Below are 13,170 nucleotides of genomic sequence, written 5' to 3'. Positions count from 1 at the left end.
ACGTCTCTCCGATTCTCTATCACTTTCCTCTTTTTTCCCATCTTCGCTCCCCCCGCTTCACATTTCCCCTCCGGAATGCCTTTTCTCTTGTCTCTCCTCGCTTTTCCAATTACATTTTTTCCCGCTTAATCTCCTTTTTCTCCGGAAACTTTTATCTGGGTTTGATTACAGTAGAGAGGCTCGGTCGGAAGAAAAATGAGTGATAGCTCGAAATTACTGTTGACCACGATGATGCTGGTGATGGAGATATTCATAATTCTAATTACGCTGTAGATGATGACGATAATGATAGAGATTGACAGTGATACTAATAATGATGATGATTAAAATGGGGGATGGGGATGATGACAATGAGGGTTGATGATGACAACGACAATAGTGATGATAATGGGGCTTGCTGGCTTTCTGTCCATGTTTTCACCTTGGCCCAGATGGAGACAGACAGACAGAGGGGACGGACGCCAGCCGTAAGAGGGACGCTCGCTCCTCAGCCGGCCACCACAAGAGTGAGGACACCAGCGACAGCAGGGAGGACGAGGCTGCCGTGAGTCCTCACAAACACACACACCCAACCCACCCACTTCCTTCTGACTAAGCATGACTGAGGTTTTTGCTTGTTTGTGTGTGTGTGTGTGTGTGTGTGTGTGTGTGCGTGTGTGTGTGTGTGTGTGTGTGTGTGCGCGCGTGCATGCAGAGGAGCTCACCAGGGCTCAAACAATCACAGCCTATGTCTTAATTATCATCAAAAACTTTGGGCCCTATGCACCCAGGGATTAATGCTCCTTTCTGCTGGTGCCCCTGAATGGCACTTGTCTCCCTCTCCATATTGGAAAAGAGATAAAGGACGACGCAACATAAACTAGACACAAGTTAAAGTGCATATAAAATTGGCGTATGTAGGCAAGGAGACATTTAAGAATCTGTGATCCGATTTTATTGTTTTGAAACTTTTCTTTTTGCTCATTCAAACCCATCTACAGTTCGGCCTCGTGACCCCACCCACAGCGCTGCATTTTAATAATGTTCCCAGCTCCGAGAGGCCATGGTTCACAATATATTGTGAATACATCATGCGGTCAAGACTCCTCCTCAAGCATTTGTTTCTGCGATAGCTGAGAGATGTGAAATTAGACAGAGCAGCGTTTGTTTGTTTTCATCGCTTATTGGAAACTGTAGATGGTTTAAAGTCACGGTTTAGTCTTTTTGTTTTGTTTTACTCAAGATTTAATCATTTTAATAACTGTTCAATATTATAGTCATGATTTGTCCTGACTGTTCTAGTATCATGTCTTGAACTATGTGTTTATCTTGGCTGAGAATGTGTTTTGGCAGCAATTCATTTATCACAAATCACACATAACTTGCACTAAGCTAACCTGCGGCGGGATTATACTAAGCACTATTTTAAAATATATACACATGTGCATAGAAACTACTGTACTAGATTATATATATATATATATATATATAAAATGGATTAGAATTAAGATGAGGTAGAGCTCTCACAGTGCAAATTAAAGTGGAATGTGCAAAGTTACTCAGGAAAAAATAGCATCCAATGTGCAGAGTCCCTCAGAAGATCCTCTCCTTGCGCAGGAGGGAGTCACTGTACAGCATTAGTGCATTATGACTTTCCATAGTGGAGCTGAAGAAGCCTCCACCTGAAAACACTCTGTCTGATTAGTAGGTCATGCAGGGGATGTGAAGTGTTGTGCATTATGTTGAGCAGTGTGGGCAACAAGCAGCTCCAGGTGCTCCAGCAGTCCCCAGCACAGAGCCTTCTTTATGGCCTTTACTGACTTACCGAGCTTCTTTATCATATGAGCTGAATACCTAAAGTTTGTATGATAAAGTGCAATACAGTCACATTTCCTTCACAGTTCATATTTATTTTCCGCATTCATCAACAACACAACCATCCTTTATGCCCTCGGTGCGTTTCACAATCTTACCGGACATTACTGATGGCACAGATGTCATGGTAAAATTATCGGCCTGTGACGGGCCCCTCTGTCACCATGCCTTGTGATGAATTGTCGAGAAGATTGGCTATTATACACTGATGATGTTTATTATCTGACCTTTTCTATGTTGTATATTTTTATATCTTCTGCTGAATTCTCATTCACGTGTCACTCAGCAGAACTCTGACTCATTAAATCAGCCGTTATATAAATGTGTAAACTGCATCGTTAAGCAGAGGAGCATTATCTGGAAAACATCATGTTTATTCACTTTACATGGAGCTAAAATGAATGCCAAATTATGTTGAATGTTTGCCAAGTGAGTTAGTCTGTTTATCATCAAATCATAAATCAACTTTTAGAAGGAGTAGATGTTTGCTGTAAGCTTGGCTCTGTTATATTTCATAATATGTTCACAGAGCAAAGCAAGCTAGTCGCTAATGTGCCCTGAATTCACAAAGAACCTTGAGCTATATTAACTTTAAAGGCAGATGCTGTTAGCACCCAGGTGTCCATAGCCAACAGAACATAATCATTTCCCAAACCCAAACTAGTTTTGATGCCTAAACCTAACCAAGCTCAGCCATCTTTAAGGCTTAGTTATCGTTAGCATTGACTTTTTGTTTCACATTGGCCTTTGAACCCTGATTTCCTGTTTTAAAGTCCTGTGTCTGACCTACTCATCCTACATACTGGAAGCTGGCATTTGAACAAGTTCCCCACATGAACCTGAGGAAAAAAATTATCCAATGAGAAAGATGCGTGTAGGCAGTGAGAATTTGTACTTGCAGATAAATGATTGGTTAAAAAGAAGAACAGCCAGTGCTTTGAGGTGGCTGCTCTGATCTACCTCTGATATAACTTTTGATTTGCTTTGTCATTACACAATAGTCATGAAATGAACACTGAGGCAGAGTTATATCCCACAGCAGAAAACAGAGACAGGTTTGGACCACCTCCAGAGATCATTAGCACTTGGTACATGCAGCAGTAAACCACTGAGACAATCTGACACAGCGGCTCTTATTTCCCCTGACAGTGGGCGGATTTTAGGGTTAAGTACAGCAATTTTGGACCCACAGGTAATTCCCAATTACCGCAGGACCTGCGGAGTACATTGGCTCTGACTATGTGTTGAAATGACAAGCTCCTGTTGCTTTCAACAAGCAGTCCAAATGAGGATTATTATCAAGCATTCCTCCAAAAAAACAAAGCCTGCAAAACACGGATCATGACGAACGCCTGTCATTAGTTTGACAGCCCAGTTCTCCAAATCTGTGTTTGCAGTCCCGTCTGAAAGTCTGCTAAAATGGACAACAAAGAGAAATATCTTGCTAATTTGTATTAGTCTGGAAGTGATCATCAGGCTTACAGTCGATTCTGAATGAGATTGAAAACCATAGAAAATCAGTCTCTGTATCTTTCTGGGTGTGTCAGACCTGTCTCTCTTTTCTTAAATCCTATCTAGCTGTTTTCTGTCGGCTTTGGTAAAGTAAAGAGAGTCTTTTATTACTCTCAAGATTTACACTCATCTTTTGGCCTTGAGGCAGGCAATTTATTATAGGTCCCCCTTTTCCTCAACCTCAGTCGACCAGGTTTCTGCACCAGCACTTGCCACTCATGTTGACAGCCTGTCTGCCTTGAAATGGTATCTTGCCTTAGGCCCATGTATCTGTAAAACCACCTGAGGTGCCAAAGAATCAGGCGGCGTAGGCAGACGATGTGTGGTAATTAAATGTTCACCGAGTATGTGCCTCAATGTTTGATATCAAAGTCATTGTGGAGCGAGGGATGGAGACAGATACAGATTAATGAGATGTATCAGATTTACCTATTGGTATTTTGATAATAAAAAGCTTTCACCTCTCTGCCTGCCAGAGAGGATCATTACACCGAGCTGTAAAGGAAGTCCCTGAGAAGCTTGTGCATGTGGAATGAATTCAGATGAACTAGACAAGTAACAGTACAGTTAATTCAAAGAAATGATCAGCCCTTATTCTGGTCAGTTTTTCTGCTTCTATCAAGATAGTTAAGAACTGATTTTAAATGTCTAACTGCAGGTAATTTTTACCAATATATTTATGTGTCTGTCAGACATGTTTCACTGTGTCGTATCACAGTTGTCAGGCTGATTTCTGTCGTATCTGTATCAGTGACAGACAGACATCGCTCTCGCCCAAACACATACTGCACCGTACACACAGTAAGCACTTTGCCACACACAAGCTGCGGCTGTGGGAGTTTAAAACCCAAACACAGTCAAAGTTAAAACCCAAATTGTTCGGATAACGCTGCGTGGCTGTCGACTAGCCGAGGGTACCATCCAAGAAGAAGAAGACGATATATCTAATTCCATAAAATGCAGTCGTCTTCAAAATCGATTTAAGTGAAGGCTTTAGGAAATGTGCTTGAAGAGATAAGAGTCATGAAGGGAAGCCGGCAGGGTTTTTTTTTTTCTGAACGGCCCTCTAAACTCTAAACCTGCCTGATAGCGTTAGGGCTTCTCCTCTGTAACAGTCAAAGCAAAAGCAGCTCTCGGGGTGAATCAGTCTCGTGCGCCGAAGCTCCAATAGTTGCCTGCGCTGTAAGCATTCTGCTGAAGTCACTAGAAATGTGTCAGAAAGTTTACGTCATGTTCCTTATGAATCTTAATAGCGTCTCTTAGTCATTTGTTCCCTAAACGACGGCTGATGGATTTGGTTTCCTTCGAGTAATGATCACTTAGATGAACTGTGTTCATACTTGGATGGTAAACACGCTCTAAATCATCACAATTACAATATAGGAGATAGAATTGGCCTGCTGCAGGAGGTGCTTAGTCGGATTTATGATCAGTCGAGTGTAAGACTGAGCTCCATTTACGGTTATCTATAATACTGCAAGAAGTGTGTTCTGTCCTTTCATAGGTGTGTGTGTGTGTGTGTGCCAACACGGCTCACCCTTAAGACTTTTGTGCTCAGCTCTATAGTAACATCTCTCTTCATCTATAATTTATTCCCATTTACCAGCTCTTTGTTCCAGCATTGTTTGACCTCTGAGTGTGTGTGCTTCTACGTGTATGTGCGCGTGTGCGTGTGTGCTCGGCATACTCTGTTTCACATCTCTCTGGACTGCGCTGCTCATTCAGCACCAGCATCTCGAGGAAACCCAAAGCAAAAGCAACATAATTGACGGCCTCGGTTGATGCGACACCGCTCCGGTGAGATCGCTGCCTCACTTGAAAATGCCAAAATTCAACGCCAGATGTGTGTATGTGTGTGTGTGTGTGTCTAAAGAGAGAGAGATAGAGAGGGAGAGACACCCACACACACAGAGAGAGAGAGAGAGAGAGAGAGAGAGAGAGAGAGAGAGGGAGAGAGAGAAAAGGATGATTTAATGTGTTTAATGTGCTATAATATGGGTCAGGGGGACAGAAGCACTTCTTCCTTGTTTCCCTTCCTCTGTTAAGCTCCTCCAGTGTTTTGTGCTGCACTAATACTTCACTAAAGCTGCCATTTTGGACATTTTAGACAATGAAACAAAAATGGCACGGATGAAAACAAACAGAAAAGCCCCCAAGGCTGTGTGCACTCAAAATTAATAGACAGACTAAAAGAAAATGGAATGACCTTATTGCAATTGAGCAGTACAAACACTCAGCCGGGGCTTCCAGCAGAGATACAAGGATTTACACACTAACCCCGCATGCACACACACACACACACACACACACACACACACACACACACACACACACACACACACACACACACACACACACACACACACACACACACACACACACACACACACACACGTTGTGTTTATATCACTTGTGGGGACATTACATAGACTTACATTCATTTCCTGGAGCCTTACCCTTACCCTAACCCTAACCATAACCACTATCTGCCTATTCCTAACCCTGTACCTAACCTAACCTTACCTAACCCGTAACCCTATCCTCAGTCTGCACCCTGAAATTTAATGATTTACTTTAAGGGGACCTGCATTTTGTCCCCATAAGGGAGGTCAGTCCCCACAATGTGACTGTGTAAACAGATTTTTGTCCCCACAACGTGATAAATACCTGTTCACACACACACACACACACACACACACACACACACACACACACACACACACACACACACACACAAACACATATTATATTGGTAGTTAAATGAATTTAGGGAGGACTTATATGAGACCTGTAGCACACAACGTATTAAGTCCATAAATGACACTTTCACTCCTTCATCTCCGTGCTATTTCCGCCTCCTGCTCTTTTAAAAATAGAATAGAAGAAGAGAAAGAGCAAAGTGGCATCCTTGATATGAGCAGAGAAGAAGAGGGTGCTGGTGTCTGATAAAAGAATGTGTCCAGCTCCACCCTCGTTTGTTGTCGGACGGATGTAGAAAGTGGGAAAACGCAGGAAGCGTTAGTCTGAGCTCACTGGAGGGAAGAAGAGAAGGATGGGACGGAGGAAAGGAGAGGACAGACAATAGGAAGGACATGGGTTGATGGAAGGAAACGAAAAAAATCACAAGAAAAGAGAGGTGAGAAGATGAGAAGCAGGATCTTCTGTGGGGGAAGTAATTACGCTCCTCGCTGCCTCTGTGAAAGGCTTCGACTGAGCAGCAAATGTTTGCCTCTGCACCTTTCTTTCTTTGCCTGCAAATCACTAAAATTGCGGCTTAAATAGTTGACAGTGTGTCAGGGTTTGCAATTACAGGAGCCGACTTAGGGTGTTTTATTTTTTTTTGAAAGACATGGAAAATCTCTCTGGCCACCTGCTTTTCAAGATGAAACCTGCAATAGATTTACACTGCCACAAAGTGTGTGTGTGTGTGGGTGTGTGTGTGTGTGTGTGTGTGTGTGTGTGTGTGTGTGTGCTCCAGGTGGTTACCCCTTTGCCTGACAGTGTGACACTAAGGATAAGAGCAAGGTGTGTTTTTGCCCTTGTGGTATTTGGCACATACATATTACCATGTATGTGGGTGTGTGTGTGTGTGTGTGTGTGTGTGTGTGTGTGTGTGTGTGTGTCTGTGTGTGTGTGTGTGTGTGTGTACGTGTGCGTGTTTGGGTGCGTGCTGTTAATATGGATGAGATGTGGATTCCGTGCTCTGCACCGCGCTTCTCCTGACAGTGGCAGATTGCTTTTGTGGGGCCGCCCCTTCATTTCACATACCTGATGAGAGGGAAGAATGATGAAGGCAGAAGAGGAGGGTTGGAGCTTCACAGTAGACAAAAAAAGGCTGGAGGACAAAAAGAGGCAGAAGCGAAGAGCAGATCTGATGGAACCGGGAATCATTAACGCTGACTGAAAGACAAATAATGGACCAAATGTGTCAGTCGCTGATGTGAGATGGTTATTCAGACAGACTTAGATTATTGACGAAGGACAAACTAGAGAGTGAAACAGACATGTGCACGCCATGTAGGAGAAGACATATCGCTTTAATGTCATCATATCAATATGTTGATACAATGTGTTAATGCTATAATGATATTTCCCATGATATATATGCATATATGATACATTACATACATTGTGTAGACAAAATTATTATTGTAATAACGTGATTATATAAACGGACTGTAATGCTGTTCAGTGCAGCTGATCAACAACAAACTTTAAAGTAACTTGCACTTGAGTGCAGACTGTATTGGGTGATATGTTTGTCCAGCAGCTGGCGGGCAGCTGTGCGCTCTCCTCTGCTCATCTTTTCTCCCACATTGCCACCTGACTGTGACTGCACTGTGAGCCTCTGCCCTTCCCGACTTGTAAAAGGCTCTTACTGCAATTCGAACCTGCAAGGTGACGTTTTGATTTATCAACAGCAGCAACAAAAAGTAGCTTTGGATACTGTGGATTTTTTACTTTCCGGTAATGTGGGTAACATTAACCATTAAGAGTCGAGGCGCTACATCACGCAAGAGAGGCCACGCATACCTTCATCTACAAAATGTCAGAATCTTCTTAATTCACCTGACATGACGTTGATTGATGTCATTGCATTAACTTAGCTGACGCTTAGTTTATCAAGTTAGTTTTAAGTTGACCAGTTGGGCTCATGTTATAAGGGTCCGTTGATCTTCTTTAATTGCATCAATGGCTCCGATTAAAGAGTTATTTTAAAGTTACAGTAAGTGTGTTGAGCATATTCACTGTAAGGTTTAAAAAGTACAGCAGCAACACATTGCAGCTCATTTCACGGGGAAATTGTTCATTATCAATGAAGATGAAAACTGTTGTTCAGGTCAGTAAATCTATCATGCAGTGGTATCTGAAGAACCAAGTATTCTGCACCGTCACTCACTCACACACACACACACACACACACACACACACACACACACACACACACACAGAGCAGGTCAACAACGCTCATCGTACTTCCTCAGACATTAATAAGGCAGTGGGCTGTAAAAGGCCAGTTAGTCAAGGTAAAGGCCCGCAAATGAGGTCATGGTGATGAGACAAGAGGAGAGCAAAGGAGGAATAGTGTGAGGAGATATTTCACAGCAGGGCTTCGAGAAAGGGCTGCACCATTGTCTTTCACCTGACGGAGATTTTAATCATAGTGGCAATTTTACAGCGGCTCATAAACCTCAGCAGCCAGGCCTCATTGTTAACCTCCAATTGCTTCCAGGGCTGTAAATATGGCCGCCTTACATCGCTCTGGCCTTGCTGGTAGTTTATGGGAGATGGGACGGAGCTGGTGCTGCCACTGAGAGACATGCCTGAGAATGATGAGGAGCAGAGAGCACGGACTGACTAGTAACTAAACACATGGCTGATCAGAGAGATTCAACACGCTCAGGTGCACTACGCAGACTCGATGATACAATGCTGTGTGTGCTAGCCGGGTATTAGGCTTCATGTAATCTGTAAATGGACCCAAATGTGGGGATTAGCGCTACGGCATAATTGCTCAATTTGACACTTAGATTTGACCGTGGAGATCAGTGACACATGACTTATTTTTCCAGGTACCCACTACATTTATTTAGCTTTTCAAATGTTGTGACGGGTTGGAAAGGATAGTCAATGAGCGTTTCAGGATGGGGACTCAGTCGCCTCATTGCTGACATTTGGTTGACGAGGTTCTCTCCTGCAGGCTGATTGGTTCTGCAGCCAGCCAAGTGGAAATGGATCTCCCATGAGGCATTTGGTACATCAGTCTGAGCGCCCTACCCTAGGATGTCTCAGCTCCCACTGTGTTTGTTTTCTGCCACTTTTCTTAAGTGCGTTGTCACCTGTGATACCAAGAGAGTTTAATTACAGTTTTTTGTCCTTAATCAAGGACTCCACTGCCAAGCTGGTCCTGAGAGTCTGCCGAGTGAAGCAAATAATGGCTACAGGTTGACAGTCTAAATGGTAGATGGAGGGATAATGGAGCTATTATTGGTGAACTCCTCTCTGTTGCTAAGTACAGTAAGCTAGACAGTGAGCTGTAAAATATGAACTCAGAGCTCTTAGATAATGGTGGGTCAGTTCTCCCTGAGGCACTTATGACAAGTTGAGTGGTCGAAGCAGAGGAAGGTTAATAGACAGATACTGAAACAGTGAGGTTTGCCATGCAGGCAATGATGGCAAACAGACAGCAACCAACTACTGCCCAGACAGTATTCACACATAAGTAGCAGCTTTTAAACAAGTCACACAAGGATACATGAGGCCTGATTTTGTTACACAGTCGTCTCACTCAAGAAGACTCACATCTGGAACATTTCAAGCACAAACGGCGGATAGAAAAAGGACACAATGTAATTAATGTTTGACCTCATCAAGTTCACAGATTTTTGTAAAAAATATTTTTATTCGGATTTTGATGCAGCAACACGTTTCGAACAAGTTTGGACAGGAGCAGCTAAAGACTGGGAAAGTAATGGAATGCTCCAAAAACAGCTGTTTGGATCATTCCACAGGTAAACAGGTTGATCAGTAACAGGTGATAGTATCATGATTGGGTATGAAAGGGGCGTCCTGGAAAGGCTCAGTCGTTCACAAGCGAGGATGGAGTGAGGTTCACCGCTTTGTGAACACATGACTGTATAAAGATCACTACAAGGGCTTCATGGGAACACTTCATTAAATCTCTGTCAGTAAACACAGTTTGTTTGCAAATGACTGCATTCCCTTTTTATTTATGTTTTGCACTACATCCCAGCTTTTTTTGGAACTGGGGCTGTGTTCTTAACATGAAGCTAGCCAGACTTAGTGTTTCCACTTCAGTCAATCTAATGGCAGCTAAAGATTAAGGTCTGTTTTTTTCTCTTAAACTCAGTGAACTTGCGCATGTGACTATTCCCACAGACGGATGACAAGCAACCTTTGTCATGCGCTTAAACAGTTTAGGTGAATGTGGTCTCATTTTCTGAGTTTTGACCTTCATTTCTGTGAGTAATGATAAGAGTGTGCTCACCAAGTTAATGGCTGAGATCTTCAAACGTGAAAACATTGCTAAGATGTTTGACTGGGCGTGAAACATCAGCTGTCTCATACAGTTTTCTTGCTCATACAGGAGTTAAACAAACCCCGGACTGATCTCCTCGTTCAGCTTTAACCTAACGTACCTGCTGTACTGCTGACATTTGACTTGTGCTCAGGTAACCTGGACACACCATTACCCTGCTGTTGGTCAACTCTCTGATCCTGCCACTGCTCATTCTGCCTTGATCCTAGTTATTGTTCGTTAATTGTATTGTTCTTTAAGTGCTTTCTGTTTAGTCATTACACTTTTGTTGTTTCGGATCAAACAAAGTCAAAGGACTAGAACTGCATTCAGGACTCATCTGTTGTTTACATCCTGACCGTATGCAGCAAAGCGTATCCCCTCCATGATTAATTTGTTCCACTGAATGTATATAATTTCACTGCAGACACATTGGTTAAACCACAAGCCTCTGATAACTAGCCGTAACCCTGCAAACAGTGTACTCTCCCCTTTCATTTTTCAAACTCGGAGGTGTTGACACGTCCGTTATATGAAGCGATTTGAGGGTTCAGTCCAAAATTGTTTTCCTCTGGCTGCTTCAGTGCTTTCAGTCATTTTCGCTATCACCTCTCAGGCATTTGTCAGCCTGGTGTTGGTTCACACAGGATGGACATCCAAGCTGTGGGCCTGCAATAAACATCCAGGCAGGCCTCCAGCATTCAGGTCTGCACGGTTTTCATACTCTGCTACCCACAACTGCATGCCAACAGAGGGGACGGCTGTTTCTCGAGACCAACCGCTCTGGGTGCGCATGCAGTACACCGTGCATGCGCACAAACTGGCACACTGATACCTCCATCCACACACCAGCAAAACAATTCATCGCTTTTCCTTTTTAGGACAAGAAGAGCATCTAGTCTTATATCCGTCCTCTATATCCCAGATTGGGAGGGAAAGAATTACACAGCGGGATCACCCTCAATCTTTTTAAGCACACTATTGAAGAATCCTTCTCTTTCATTACTCGCTCTGGTTCCTATCAGCTGGCTGTGTTCCAGCAGTGGTCAGTGCTAAGCTGTTACCGGCTGGCTGATGCTGTTGCCGATCAGTTTCATGCTGGGGCGATGCTGGGGGAAGGTCACAGGGTCAGTACACATGACATCAGTCTATATGTCTGTTGCTTTCTTCTCCACCCCTCTCTCTCTGATATGATGGACGCACACTGAAGGCGGTCCAAGTGGACTGCTGATAAAGTTAATAAGTTCAGGGCTTCACATCCCGTCTGCTAACTGTGAAGAGGAATGATGCGTCATAGTTTTGCTTGGCACAGGGTCATTGTGTCAAATAATAATGAGTGAACTTTAATGTCTGTAAAACACTTTTAGTTCGGCAATTTAATACAAATCAGTTTTTACACTGTGTAAAATCTACATCCAGAGTTATTACAACGCGCACAAAAACATTCTTTTGATTCAAGCAGAAACAGAGGTGATAGACTGAAGTGGCTCTTCAGAGTCACATCAGTCCTGCAGACTGTGATGTGAACAGTCACAATGCATCTGCTTGCCTGGTTCCAGACCTTTAAATCAGCCCACTGACTGGACTGATTCGTCGGGCATCAGGACATGAAACAGCGGTTTGTTATCTGACAAAGTAGACGATCCAATGAGCGTCATGGGAGACTAACGATTAGCCAATCAGCACCCTGGGCAGGACTAGCACCGTTGTCAGGCTGTTGTCAGGCGTTGTCATGCTGTGTGCTTAAACCAAGGGTGAGTAACAACAGCAGCCGACCACTATAGACTAAACAGACGCTGGTATGGAGGCTGTTTTTCACTCCGCTCCACTCTCAAAACCCCGGCTAAACCGGTGTGTTGGCACGACTGTGCATCAGTGTCGACTTTAAATGACGCTAGATTCAGGTGGATATACACTGATCTGTAGTGACAGGTGAGGGAAAATCAAATCAAAGCCCGCTCGCCCATAGAAATGAATGCAATGTCAGATGGAAGATGGTAGATGGAAGATGGAAACGCAGACTAACAAGTTGACAATTCTGTATAATATTGGCAAACACACTGCGGGTTGTGGAACTGCTGTGAATCCAGATGGCTACCTGGTCCTGGATATCCTGCAGTGAATGAAAGAAAGGCTCTGCAAACTGATGTTAGCTCTCAGTTTGCGTTTGTTGACGTGATCTTAGCAAGTGAAGCCCTGGGAGTCAACAATGTGCAGGTTCTGCTTAAGAAAACGAACGTTTCAAACACGTTTTGTTCCATGGAAGGCTGTCACTTTGGTGAAATACTTTTACATCAAAAAATAAAGAATCCAAGTCGGCGATGAACCCTTGGTTATGGGAATTTGGGCTAAATGTATATCTTTAAGTGATTTTTCACTCTATATTGCAGGGCCGGAGTGGGACTCATTTTCAGCCCTGGAGTTTCATGCCTCAGACCGGCCCACTTTAGATCACGACCTATTAATATTAAAATCATGTAATTATAACCTTACATTTTAAGTCTACAATAGCGCACTGTTATGTAAAGCCTTGTAATTCAGTGTATTTTCTAAAATATTTCCAATTCAGTGCAAGTAAGGGTTGCTTCACAATGTAGATTTATATCAACATGAGTGCACAACCTCAACATTATTCTTTACAACACATCCTTTTCAACAATATCTGAATCTATATTGTGTTCAAATGTGTGTTCACACACTCTGTTACAACAGCTCACCTTTTCCTTCCATACTGACAGGAGCAATCACATTTTAAAAATGGTCAT

General features: G+C 43.2%; 1 protein-coding gene across 1 annotated transcript in view; it reads left to right on the top strand.

Moving 5' to 3' along the window:
* The window catches only part of b4galnt4a (beta-1,4-N-acetyl-galactosaminyl transferase 4a), a 138,947-nt gene that overhangs the window by 47,997 nt on the left and 77,780 nt on the right, over positions 1-13,170 (top strand). Inside the window, exon 2 of the mRNA XM_070972057.1 lies at positions 432-544. Within this exon, the coding sequence (XP_070828158.1) occupies positions 432-544 (113 nt within the window). The remainder of the gene's footprint in view (positions 1-431; positions 545-13,170) is intronic.

The sequence above is a fragment of the Chaetodon trifascialis genome, chromosome 10, assembly GCF_039877785.1.
Source record: "Chaetodon trifascialis isolate fChaTrf1 chromosome 10, fChaTrf1.hap1, whole genome shotgun sequence".
In the NCBI taxonomy this organism is placed as follows: Eukaryota; Metazoa; Chordata; class Actinopteri; order Chaetodontiformes; family Chaetodontidae; genus Chaetodon; species Chaetodon trifascialis.
The sequence above is the reverse complement of the archived record's forward strand: the minus strand, read 5'-3'. Positions and strand labels throughout refer to the sequence as shown.